General features: G+C 55.3%; 3 protein-coding genes across 3 annotated transcripts; 1 reads left to right on the forward strand and 2 right to left on the reverse strand.

The window, feature by feature from the left end:
* The first annotated feature begins 147 nt into the window (after nucleotides 1-147).
* EMC9 (ER membrane protein complex subunit 9) lies at nucleotides 148-2,891 on the forward strand. The gene is made up of 5 exons (XM_046653354.1): nucleotides 148-1,123; nucleotides 1,263-1,339; nucleotides 2,241-2,310; nucleotides 2,400-2,494; nucleotides 2,655-2,891. The coding sequence occupies exons 1-5, from the start codon at nucleotides 926-928 to the stop codon at nucleotides 2,833-2,835; spliced, it is 621 nt and encodes a 206-aa protein (XP_046509310.1). The 5' UTR covers nucleotides 148-925; the 3' UTR covers nucleotides 2,836-2,891.
* On the reverse strand, nucleotides 2,890-6,069 carry PSME1 (proteasome activator subunit 1). Its single transcript, XM_046653352.1, has 12 exons — nucleotides 6,037-6,069; nucleotides 5,482-5,694; nucleotides 4,846-4,878; nucleotides 4,655-4,717; nucleotides 4,422-4,532; nucleotides 4,288-4,333; nucleotides 4,071-4,168; nucleotides 3,758-3,826; nucleotides 3,608-3,675; nucleotides 3,447-3,501; nucleotides 3,286-3,372; nucleotides 2,890-3,111 (listed from the first exon to the last, which is right to left on the reverse strand). Exons 1-12 carry the CDS (start codon nucleotides 6,064-6,066, stop codon nucleotides 3,031-3,033), a joined length of 954 nt encoding a protein of 317 aa, XP_046509308.1. The 5' UTR covers nucleotides 6,067-6,069; the 3' UTR covers nucleotides 2,890-3,030.
* A 1,651-nt stretch (nucleotides 6,070-7,720) lies between these two features.
* FITM1 (fat storage inducing transmembrane protein 1) lies at nucleotides 7,721-9,160 on the reverse strand. Its single transcript, XM_046654685.1, has 2 exons — nucleotides 8,759-9,160; nucleotides 7,721-8,358 (listed from the first exon to the last, which is right to left on the reverse strand). The coding sequence occupies exons 1-2, from the start codon at nucleotides 9,022-9,024 to the stop codon at nucleotides 7,746-7,748; spliced, it is 879 nt and encodes a 292-aa protein (XP_046510641.1). The 5' UTR covers nucleotides 9,025-9,160; the 3' UTR covers nucleotides 7,721-7,745.
* Between the last annotated feature and the right edge of the window lie 1,945 nt (nucleotides 9,161-11,105).

Below are 11,105 nucleotides of genomic sequence, written 5' to 3' on the forward strand. Positions count from 1 at the left end.
GAGTGAAGGAGCAACCCTCATCAGCTGAAAGCAAGCCTGGAGGGAGAATGAGGTTTCGTGGGAGAATTAAGGGTGAATGGTTGGCCTCCTCAAGGGCTGGGGGTCGGGGAGTGGGGGTGGGGGGTGCCGGGAGCTCCCAAGGCATTATGGTGAAGGAAATTACATGTAAATTTCTCCTTTTGTTCTTTTTTTCCCCTCCTTCAGCCAATTGCCGTCTTTATTTCTGCAGATACTACATTAAGGGTCATATACCCTGTAGTCGCAAAGCTCATTAGTAAGTGACAGAGCCGGTCTAGAGTACAAATCCACTCACTCCATAGCAGAAGCAAGGCGGTCTGCTGCGCGCCCACGCTCCAAGAGCCTCCGCTCCCGGACACACGACGCAGGGCGCGCTTCGCCCGCTGGCTCTGCGGGGTGGGGGCGGGCTGCACGGGGAACAGACGAAGCCATCCTGCAATCCAGAGCCGGAGTCGGGCTGCCTAGCCAATCAGGGTGCGGGCAGTTCTCTTTAGTTTACAGTTGTGGGTTCTTTCCAATTCGCTGGGGCCAGGTCTGCACGCGGCCGGTGATTGGGCAAAAGCAGAACCTCTAAGCCTATCAAAGATCACCACGTGGGCGGGACTCCAGAAGCCGGTCTGGCTTGGAGCGGCGGGCTCTGGGTCCCGCAGACAGGCGCGGGTCTGCGGCCGCCTGCTGGGGGCGGGCGGAGGCGGGGCTCGGCGCCGCAGCATGCAATCTGGACCGCCGGCGTGCCGGGCCAGGTGGGGGCCGGGCGTCGGGGCCGAGGTCGCCCGGAGCCGGCGGGCTGCCTTCGAGCCGAGTCAGCCTCACTGCCGAACCTAAGGGAGGGGGCACGGGGAAGGCCAAGGAGGGCGCCGGGGCGCTAGAGGGAACTTTGCGGACGCGAGCTGGGGCTCCTCTCGCCATGGGGGAGGTGGAGATCTCGGCCCGGGCCTACGTGAAGATGTGTCTGCATGCCGCCCGGTATCCGCACGCCGCGGTCAACGGGCTGTTGCTGGCGCCGGCGCAGCGGTCGGAAGAATGCCTGTGCCTCACCGACTGTGTGCCCCTGTTCCATAGCCACCTGGCCCTGTCCGTCATGCTGGAGGTCGCCCTCAACCAGGTGCCGCCGCTGGACGCCCACAGACCGCCGCGATCCCCTAACACCCCTAGCCCAAGCCCATCCCCGGCCTCTTGGCAGCAGTGCGCACCCACAGGGCGGGCGGCACGATTTCGATACTGATGGCCCTTTCCCACGGCAGGTGGATGTGTGGGGCGCGCAGGCCGGGCTGGTAGTGGCTGGGTACTACCATGCCAATGCAGCTCTGGACGACCAGAGGTGAGTGGGGTAGCCAGAAGCAGAAGTCTAACGGTAATGGGTTTGGGGGGCGGGGCGGTCAAGAGAACCCCTCTTGGTCAGTCTTTCCATCTGTCTTCATCAAATGCTTAGGAGCAAGGCCTGTCCACCAGACACTAGGCTGGGTATTGGAGTGAGGAAAGATAAAGAAATATAGAGGAGCTTCCTGGAGGAGCTGACGTGGGGGTGGGGAGGATCACTGTGTATCAATAGGAACAGGCTGACACCTGCTTTAACTGAGGTGCTCCCCAGGTGTTGAAAGAACACAGAGGAAGCCCAACTAGCAACTTTAAAAAAGGAAATTTCTTTTTCTGTGTATAGAAAAAGTTTTCTACTTACGTATTAATCATGTTTCTGGATCAAATTATACATACTGTTGTGTAATTTGTTTTTATCTCCTCACTTAATATCTGACATCTTTCCATCTCTAAAGCAAGATCTACCTTACCCTATAGGATATAGTGTATAGCTATATAGTACAAATATGGAGGCACCATGATTTATTTAATGCCTTACATTAAACATTGAGGTTGTTTCCTATTTTTTGTTATTACAGACATTGTCCTATTATTACAGTAAATTCTTTGTAAGTGGAATTTCTGGGTCAGCATATGTATAGTATGCAGTTTGGTTATGCCAAATTACACTCCCAAAAGACCACTTTTGATTTCCACTCTCATCATCAGCATCTGAGCACCTGTTCCTCACAGCACTCAAGCACCAAGCTGTCGTGCATGAAGCATCAAGCAGGCCTGACCCCCCAGGCCAGCTACATGGAAAGGCCATCACTGTGCCCACGTCTGTGAGACCTAGGAGGCCCAGCTCAAATGCACAGGGTTGCCCACAGTCAGCTCCTCACTCCTCTGATCTTCCCTTTACACAGCCCTGGGCCCCTGGCCTTGAAAATCGCTGGGCGGATTGCAGAATTCTTCCCTGATGCAGTACTTATTATGGTGAGGCTTGGGTTTCAGGGTGGGGAGTTGGAGAGAAAGTAGGAAGGGGGATCCTTGAAACCCTCACCTGCCCTTCCTTGTCCACACAGTTGGATAATCAGAAACTGGTGCCTCAGCCTCATGTTCCCCCAGTCATCGTCCTGGAGAACCATGGGCTCCGCTGGGTCCCCAAGGACAAGAACTTGTGAGTGCCCCACTCTTCCCAGCTCTTCTTGGAAGCCCACAGCTCCTGGGCCTCCTGTCCTTGGTTCTGCCCCAAGGGTCTTTCTCTAGACCCTAACATCTGCCAAGTGTCTGGCCCCACTGCCTGCTGAGTTTGACCTCCATGGGGGTTATTATTTCAGAGTGATGTGGAGGGACTGGGAAGAGTCACGGCACATGGTGGGAGCACTACTGGAGCGCCGGGCCTACCAGCATCTTGTGGACTTTGACTGCCACCTCGACGACATCCGACAGGACTGGACCAACCAGCAGCTCAACACTCAAATCGCTCAATGGGTTGGTCCCACCAATGGAAATACCTGAGCCAGGGCCGGGATGGGTGGTCAGGCTCCAATAAAGAGACTTGGGCTGACGGGCAACGGTATGATGATATTTATTGTGCCTGCGAGGCAAGGTGAGGGAGAACCCTCAACAGGCGGAAGGTGGGGGAAGGTCTGGAGTCCCCTGTAAATGGCAGAAAGGTCTCTTCTGGAGCCATCGCAGAATGAGAGGAGGCTCTCAATAGATCATTCCCTTTGTTTCTCCCCTGGGCTTCTTGAGCTTCTCAAAGTTCTTCAGAATGATGTCATATAACACAGCCTACAGAGCCAGGGAGGAGTGGGGGTCAGCTGCTGGCCCCCAGTGGCTCTGTGCCCCATCTCTAGCCTTGTGAGAGGTCGAGAGTTTTGACACCCTTCACCCCCAGCCTGCAGGGTCAGGGAGTGGGTGGCCTGGGGAAGCTGCTTCTGCCCACCCCTGCCCTCGCCTCCTCACATAAGCATTGCGGATCTCCATGACCATCAGCCGGATGTCCCGGTACTCTGCCTCATCCAGCTCGTGCACCAGCTGCCGATAATCACCCTGCAGGAGACCCGGGTCAAGCCTACTTCAAATGTGTCCTTCCCCCCACGCACCCTGACCTGGGCCTCACCTACCACGTGGGGCTGCTTGGCTGCTTTGGTCACAGCATCGCCTCGCTCAGAGAAATACCTGTGGGAAGTAGACAGGTGTAGAGAGGAAAAGGAGGAGGGAGCCCAGGCCTCTGTCCAAGCTGAAAGCAGAGTGTGCATGCGGGTGCAGGTGGGTAGTCACTCACTTGGAGATTTGCGTGTGGAAGCCTTCCAGCTTGGTGTGAAGGGTGGTCATCAGCTCAAACACCTTCTCCTGGAGAAAGAATGCAAGGGGGAAAGTGGAAAGCAGCATGGATTAGAGGAAAGGAGGCAGAGGAGTGGGGCTGCGCTCTTACCTGGACAGCCACTCCAAAATTGTTCCCATCCTCAATCCGAGGTATCTGCAGCTGCAACCAGGTGGTGACCTGGGAGAAGAGAATGGCATCAAAGCCACATCAGCCGCCAACGCAATTCCCAAGTTCCTTTGCTTCCTTGCCCACAGTGGGTAGAGGTATGCCAGGTCCATCCTGAGCCCCAGGGCCTGGAATTCTGGCTTCACTGGCTGTGCCCTCTCTGTTAAGACCTACCACATGCCATGCCCTAACTGGCAGAGACTAAGGAGGACAAAGGGTTTGGCCTGAAGCCTGGGGTGGAAGTGGGAGGGCTCACCAGGTTGAGCTGCTCAATGACATCCTTGATCTCAGGCTTTAGGCGCTGCAGAAGGACTACAATCTTCTCATTGCAGTTCACTGGGCCACAGGGAGGGCCTAGGGAGTGGACAATGGGTCAGTCACATGGCTAGGACTGTGTAAGGGGCAGGGAAGAGAAGTCTTAGGGAGGAGCTCCTGGGAGGTGAGACTCAAGTCCCTTCCCACCACAGGGGTACCTTTGTCTTCATCGTCCCCTTTCTTCTTTTCATCCTTGTCTTCCTTCTGCAGGGAGAGAGGAGTCCTTGGGAGTCAGGCCTAAGGCTGATTTTCCCCATGCTTGGGTCCCTCCTCCCAGCTCTTCCCAGCTTGCCTCCTGCTGTTTCTTCCGCTCCTCCTTCTCTTTCTCCTTGACTGGATCAGGCACTGGGATGTCCAAGGGGGCCTTCAGATTGCTCAGGTTGGCTTCATTGAGAACTGGCTCCTGGTGCATGCAGGTTGGGAGGAGGGCTGGAGGCAAGGGCATCCCTCTCACCTCCTCACTTCATGGCCCCCCAGACTCTCCCCTTGGCCTCTACTCTCTAGTTCCCTGCCCTGCCCCAGTACCTTTAAAAATGCATCCAACTCAGAAATCTTCTTGGGGAAATAGCTCCCCAGCAGGTTCTCTGTCTATGCGTGAGGTGGGGGTGGGGGAAGATGGGGGTCAGAATGGAATGCCCTTCCTAGGAAGGCAGGAAGCAAGGAAGGGCTAGCAGTGGGAGTTGCGTAGGGGTGGGGTCTGATGGCACAGGTCTTACCTTGGAACACAGGTCCTCACGGAACACATCCACCTGTGGGACACACGCAGCCCTTCAGACACCTTGCTTTATGGCCAGTTTATTTAGGGCCTGACCTGGGGAAGGGTGGAGTGGATCCCGTGGGGTTGGGGAGGGTGGAGTGGATCCTAGTAGGGCTGGATTTGGGAGATGAGCACATTCCTGGCAGTGAAGCGCGAGTGGTTCAAGTGAGAAGAGATTCCTCGGGTCTCCTGGGCTGTGTGAGGAAGGCTGTAGGAGAGCCTCTGCGACTGGGGCAGGGACGCAGTGGCCTGTGGAGTGGGTCCCAGGGCCCACCCAGTGGGAAAGGCCACGAGGTGGCAGGGCAGGTCCCGCAGCCCGTCTGTGTGTGGCCCGGGCCCCGCGCCAGCGGACTTCCCCTCCATGCCTGCTCTCCGCTTCACCTCACCCCGCTGAGCCTCGGCCGCCTCGCCTCCCCCTGCAGGCGGACCTCGACGGTCTCCCCGGGGCTCAGGTGCTCCAGGCACCGAGGCTCACATGGGCTCCGATGAGCGACCGTGATTAGAGTCGGGGGCTGGGGAGCCGGGTCGCGGATGTTTCCAGGCTTTCGGGGCCACGCCTCCCCACTGGGCCCGTCCTGGACCCCGCAGCGCTCACCTTGGCTTGGGCTTCGGGCTGGACCCTGAGCGTGGCCATGGCCGGGGCCGGGGGCCTGGCGCCGCGCGCGAAGGGAGCGGGCACGGGGAAGGGAAAGCGAAAGCAGCGCCGGCTCCCCGCACGGCCTTCCTGCGGACTGGTAGTGGAGGTGCAAGGGGAGGCGGGGACAGGCGGAGAAGAGAGGCGCGGCGGGCGGCCGAGGCGGGGCTCCCCCTAGAGCCGGAGAGGCGCGTTTCCAGCGCTCGGCCACCTCCCCCTTCCCCTCCCCGCCTCGCTCTCGAAGCCCCGCCTCCCCGTCCCACTTCCCTGTTCCAGCCTCCCTACTGCCTCCGCCCGTCCGGCCTCCCCCTTCGTCGCCTTCCTTCTCCTCCTCACCTCCCCACGCCCCGCTTCCCACCTCCCCGCTTCCCACCGCCCTGCCTCCTGACTCCTCACGGCCTCTTGTCTTCCCCTGCTCGGTCTGGGACAGCGATAAGCCTTATCTGGCTCTCTTCCATCTTTCCTCAGAGATGGAGCAAGACCTGGCCTCCCTTCCCTAGCCCTGCCGTTGTGGACCTTTGGCTCCCCGGGCATCGTCTGGCCCATGCAGTGACATTCAGACGCTGGCTCCACCGCAACCGAGGTCCTAGTCAGCTCCCTGCTGACCCATGTGGACTGCACTCCTCCATAAGCCACTCCACACAGCGACGGGATTATGCCTTTCTCTTGCTTAAAACTTTCTCGACTTCCTGTTGACCTTAGAGTGAAATCTAAAGGGCTCTCCTGGCGCATAAGGCCTGCCTGGCCTGCCCGGCACCTGGTCCCCTTCAACTTCACTTTCCACTGCTTTCTCCCCCTTTATTACACTTCCAAATACCTGGGCTTACCATTTGTTTCGAACCCGGTCAGTGTCGCTAGTTCATTCCTACCTCAGGGTCTTTGCCCTTGTTGATCACTTTGCCTGACACACCCTTCCCCTGCCTCACGTTGCCATTCGGTTCTCAGTGGAAATGTCACCTCTTCAGAGAGAACTCTCTCCATCATCCTTTATAAAGTACCTCCCCCCAAGTGTCTCTATTACAAAGCAGCCTGTTTAGTACCTTCACAACACTTATCTCTCTCAGATTGGCCAGTTTATTTTTTGAGGAGAGTGTGAGTTAGACCAGAGGTTGGCAAACTTTTTCTGTGAAAGGCCAGATTTTTTATTTTAGGCTTTGTGGGCCATATGGTGTCTGTAGCTGCTATTTGACTCTACCGTTGCAGCGGGCAAACAGCTATGCCTAAATGAATAAGTGTATCTAGGTTCCAATAAAACTTTATTTATGGACCCTGGAATTTGAATTTCGTGTAATTTTCATGTGTCATGAAACATCATTCTTCTTTGATTTTTTCAATCATTAAAAATACAAAAACCATTTTTAGCTCTCAGGTCATACGACAACTAGCCACAGGAGGGCTGTAGTTTGCTGGCCTCTGGTTAGAGCAGAGACAAGGGACCCATTTTGCCTGGGTTTATAGTCCTGGCTCTGATATTAACTAGCTGTGAACAAGTTACTTAACCTCTGGGGCTTAGTATTCACAAGTGTAGAATGGGAATACTACCAAACCTACCTCATAGTGGTGTTGTTGTGAGGGCTAAATCTGTTAACTTATATGAAGAACTTACTGACACTTAGAACAGTGCTTGGCACATAGTAAGCACAATACTAGAATTTGCTCTTATTTGTGTTTATCATCTGCCTCCCCCATTAAGCCATAAGCCCCTAAACAGCAGAAACCTTGTCTTTCTTGTTCACAAGGCAGGGAACTATGCTTGGCTCAATAAACATCTGTTAAATAAAGGAGCACACTTGGACCCCCTACGGGGAAGACAGGGATGGAAGGGTCCCTGAGTAGGGTGCCCAGATAGGCAGCCCCTGAGGAAGGCAGAGGATGGAGTTCAGTGGAGGAGGCAGGAAGAATGAATCAACCAGGCTGGAGATGGAGCCCCTGATCAGCCAGAATGCTGCCCCTACCTAAGGGCACCGTTATCTGCCCTGGCAGCACCGTTCCTTGACATCAGAGCCCCAGATAGCTCGAAGTGTGCAGGGCCTAGGAGGCTGAAAGGACAGCAGGAGGGATGGAGATCCAGCATAAGGCAGGACATTCAAGGTAGATGAAAGCAAGGAATGGCTGAGGAGCCTCCCTGGGACCACCAGACCCTTCTAACAATCCCACCCTTTCTAGGTCCCCCCAGCTGAATGATGAGAGGAGCCAGAGCCAGGCCTGATGTGTTTTTATTTCTTTCAGTTGTGCTTGCGGCTGGAGTGTGGGTGAGGGAAGAGCCCATGGCCCGGGCTCCCTGGAGACCAGGGCTGGTGATACCAGCTGCCGTAGGTGAGGTACCAGGCAAAGGTGCCCACGGCGGCACCCACCACCTTGTGAGTATACTGGTGGAAATAGATGACAGTACAGAGCAGCAAGAAGTTCCAGAGGCCCAGCAGCAGCACGTTGAGTAGGAAGACGAGGCGCAGGGGCGCGCCGGCGGGCAGCCCGTGGGCCAGGTACTTGGAGAACACTGCCGCTTCCTCGGCCATGAGCAGGCAGCAGAAGGTGAGCAGGAAGGTGTGGGAGGAAACGGTGTAGCCCCGCCACTGGTGGCCGGCCGCCAGGCAGCTGCGGCGGTCGGGCAGCTCGTGGAGCAGCAGGCCCTGGGGCAGAGGCTCGAAACAGGAGCCCGTCAGGTCCTCAATGAGCAGGAAGGCCCGGCCGGCCCCCCGCCACACAGCTGCCCCCACCACCAGCCGGCTCAGGTGCCGGGCAGTCACTGCTACACGCCGTGTAGCCAGGAAAACTACCAGCAACACGAAGCCCCCCAGGAAGGTGCATGTCCAGCCCCACGCTGAATTCACAAACTTTCTGTGGGCAGAGAAGAGGGGAAGCTACTGAGACCTCTTAGCCCCGTGTCCCTGATCTGTGTTCCCATCGCGGCTGTGTCCCCAGTCCTGCATATCATTACTGGTTCTCTGTTTCCTGTGCCCTCTTACCCCGCCCTGCCGCCCTCCCACCCCCCCATCCACTTAAACTTTGCCATCTTCTTAGAGGCCATTCAGCCTTCTAGGGGCCACATTTCCTCTTCAGCTCTGCTCCTGCCTTCCCCTGTACCCCCATGATTGTTCCCCTCCCCCTCCTTCGACCTTCTCCTCAACCTCCTAGCCTATTTTTAGTGTCCGGACTGGCAGGAGGACAGAAGGCTGCAGGAGGGAGCTAGGCTCCCAGAGCGCAGGGAGCTGGTGCCCATAGCCTCGAGTGGACTCACATGTTGAAGAAGTTGCCATGGCTGGCGAAGATAGTCCGAGGGTTGACGTGGAACTGCAGAAGGGGCCCAAAGATGACCACTGCTGCCAACCAGGCGTGGTAGAGGCGCCGCAAGCAGGGGCTGCCCAGGAGGCGAGCAGCTTGTTCACTTCCAAAGTACAGCAACGCAGAGGCCACCCAGAGCAGCACCTTGACCAGGCAGCCCAGTACTGCCCGGATTCGGGCCCCAGCCCCCGGCCCTGCCCCCACCACCGGCCCCCGCTCCATGTTCCCTCCCCTCCCCACTAACTGCTTGCTCTGCTGGGCGGCTGAGGAGGGGCTGATGGGGCACCCCCTGGACAAGGACAGGCAGTGACAGGTGTGGCAGACACAGAGCAGAGTTCTGTTGGCAGCTGGCAGGCGGGGGAGAGGGGCGGGGGGCAGTGAGGGGCCAGGGCAGAGGGCTGCCACTCAGCAGGGTCCTAGCTTCGGGTATGTGTCCTGACAGCAGCCTGTGTCCTTTCTTGTTAGTCCTGTGTACCCTTGACCCTCTTAGGTCTGTGTCCCCAGCTCCAACCATGTTCTAGTTCATGTTTCAGGGCCAGGCCTGCTGTTCAGGGCTGTCTTTGTCCACAGCCTGCTTGGGTCTGCCTCTGTTTGGTCAGTCACCCCCACCACACCCCAACTTTACTGTGTGTTTGCTCCACAGGGAAATCAGGGGTCAGGAAGATAAAACTAACCAAACCTTGGTAGTCATTAAAAAAATCTGTGTCTGCCTCATCACTGGTGTGGTCCAGCCTGTCTCCTGAGTTCTGAGCATGAGAGCCCACCACTGCAGATGGCTGTGCATGGCACTGTGTCCAACTCAGGCCTGGGAGGCATATCAGCAGGGTTAGCCACTTTAGTGCACGGTGACCCCAGGGACTTGGCCCAGCCCCAGCTCCTGTCTGGTCTGAGGGGTTAGTTTGGCCCCAGGAGTGCTGTGTAAACCGTGGTGATTGTGCAATGCACAAGACATCAAATCTAAAGGGGGACCATTCCTTGGTATATTTATTATGATGGCCAATAGATGAAATTCAAGTGTCCCAGGGGAGGTGTACTGTATGAGACGGTGGTGGCCCAGGCTGGACTCTCAGAACCCCAAAGATCAGGTTTACTCCCAGGTGAGAGGGGGCGGAGGAGACCCTAGAAGGAAAACCCCCAGGCTGGAGTCCATGGACCTTAGGTTGTGACATCCAATCAATTATCCTGGGCCTCAGCTGCACAAAAGACTTGGCCTCCCAGCCTGGCCACTGGGGCTGGAGCCACAGAGGGGAGAGTAACCTACCCCAGGGATATCCCTGCTATTCAGTAACTGTCTTGAGATCCCTTTTGTCTTCCTTCCCCATTCTTCAAAACTAGTGGTGGGACTTCAGGGCACAGTGGAGGTCCAGGAAGTAGCGAAAGGAATGAGCAAGCAAGGACACCTGGGTTCTAGGCCCAACTGTATGGCACTGGGAAAATCAACTAACCCTCCTTGGTCTCCGGGGCCCTCATCTGCAAACTGATCGAGATGGATTAGTCCATCGGGTTCCTTGCAGATCCTAAAGCTCAAACCTTGGCATAGATCCTGCTCAGGGACCTTATGCATGAAGACCAACAGAACCCCTCACACATTTTTACGTTGACAAGACACATTTTCATTGTAATTTTAAATAGTTGCAAAGGACATAATTTCCAGTGTATTGTACATACTCACATTCAAAAATAAAGCTATTTATATCACTTTTTAAATATATCCAATGGAATCTAAACACTACAGTGATTATATACCTATTATCCATTTAAAAAACATGTGACAAGACCTTAATAGTCAGAAATTATATTTGTATTCTACTTTCCCTACAGAATTTATCCTAATATGTTTTTATGCCTGAAAGTCTTTTATTGATCACACTTCTCTGAAAAAAAAAGTATATAATTTGAAACAATTTTTAAACATTCCCTGTGACCATAACGCCCTAAAAGTTAAAAATTTTTTCTTCTGAATTGAATTTTCATAATATTGTAAGTAGTACAAAATGTATTATTAGTGCAACAAACATTACACACATTTTGATAATTAATAATAAACTAAAATTGTATTGGAGACGTATCTTAATGAGAACGGATGGTTCTTGGGGCCTTGATTAAATGAGGCTTTGAGGATACTAATAATTTTAATTTGCCTCTAACTCTGACGCCCTGGAGGTAATACGGGTCTGGGTGAGATGGGTGGCATCTCTGGGGTGAAGCGGTAGAGGGGAGTGAAAAGGGCCGGGGGGCGGGGGGAGGAGACCTGGCATGACAGTTTCACACCAGGCAGATCAACTGGAGGAGAGAACACATGG

Source organism: Equus quagga, chromosome 2, assembly GCF_021613505.1.
Source record: "Equus quagga isolate Etosha38 chromosome 2, UCLA_HA_Equagga_1.0, whole genome shotgun sequence".
In the NCBI taxonomy this organism is placed as follows: domain Eukaryota; kingdom Metazoa; phylum Chordata; class Mammalia; order Perissodactyla; family Equidae; genus Equus; species Equus quagga.

Excerpts from the sequence above, each read along its gene's own strand:
- FITM1 (XM_046654685.1), bottom strand. The coding sequence starts at position 9,024 with ATGGAGCGGGGGCCGGTGGTGGGGGCAGGGCCGGGGGCTGGGGCCCGA. Across the intron at positions 8,359-8,758 it reads CATGGCAACTTCTTCAACAT|AAAGTTTGTGAATTCAGCGT; the intron begins GTGAGTCCACTC and ends CTCTGCCCACAG.
- EMC9 (XM_046653354.1), top strand. The coding sequence starts at position 926 with ATGGGGGAGGTGGAGATCTCGGCCCGGGCCTACGTGAAGATGTGTCTG. Across the intron at positions 1,340-2,240 it reads GCAGCTCTGGACGACCAGAG|CCCTGGGCCCCTGGCCTTGA; the intron begins GTGAGTGGGGTA and ends CCCTTTACACAG. Across the intron at positions 2,311-2,399 it reads CTGATGCAGTACTTATTATG|TTGGATAATCAGAAACTGGT; the intron begins GTGAGGCTTGGG and ends TTGTCCACACAG.
- PSME1 (XM_046653352.1), bottom strand. The coding sequence starts at position 6,066 with ATGGGCCAGACGATGCCCGGGGAGCCAAAG. Across the intron at positions 5,695-6,036 it reads CGATGCCCGGGGAGCCAAAG|GGGGAGCCCCGCCTCGGCCG; the intron begins GTCCACAACGGC and ends CTCCGGCTCTAG. Across the intron at positions 3,827-4,070 it reads TCATTGAGCAGCTCAACCTG|GTCACCACCTGGTTGCAGCT; the intron begins GTGAGCCCTCCC and ends CTCTTCTCCCAG.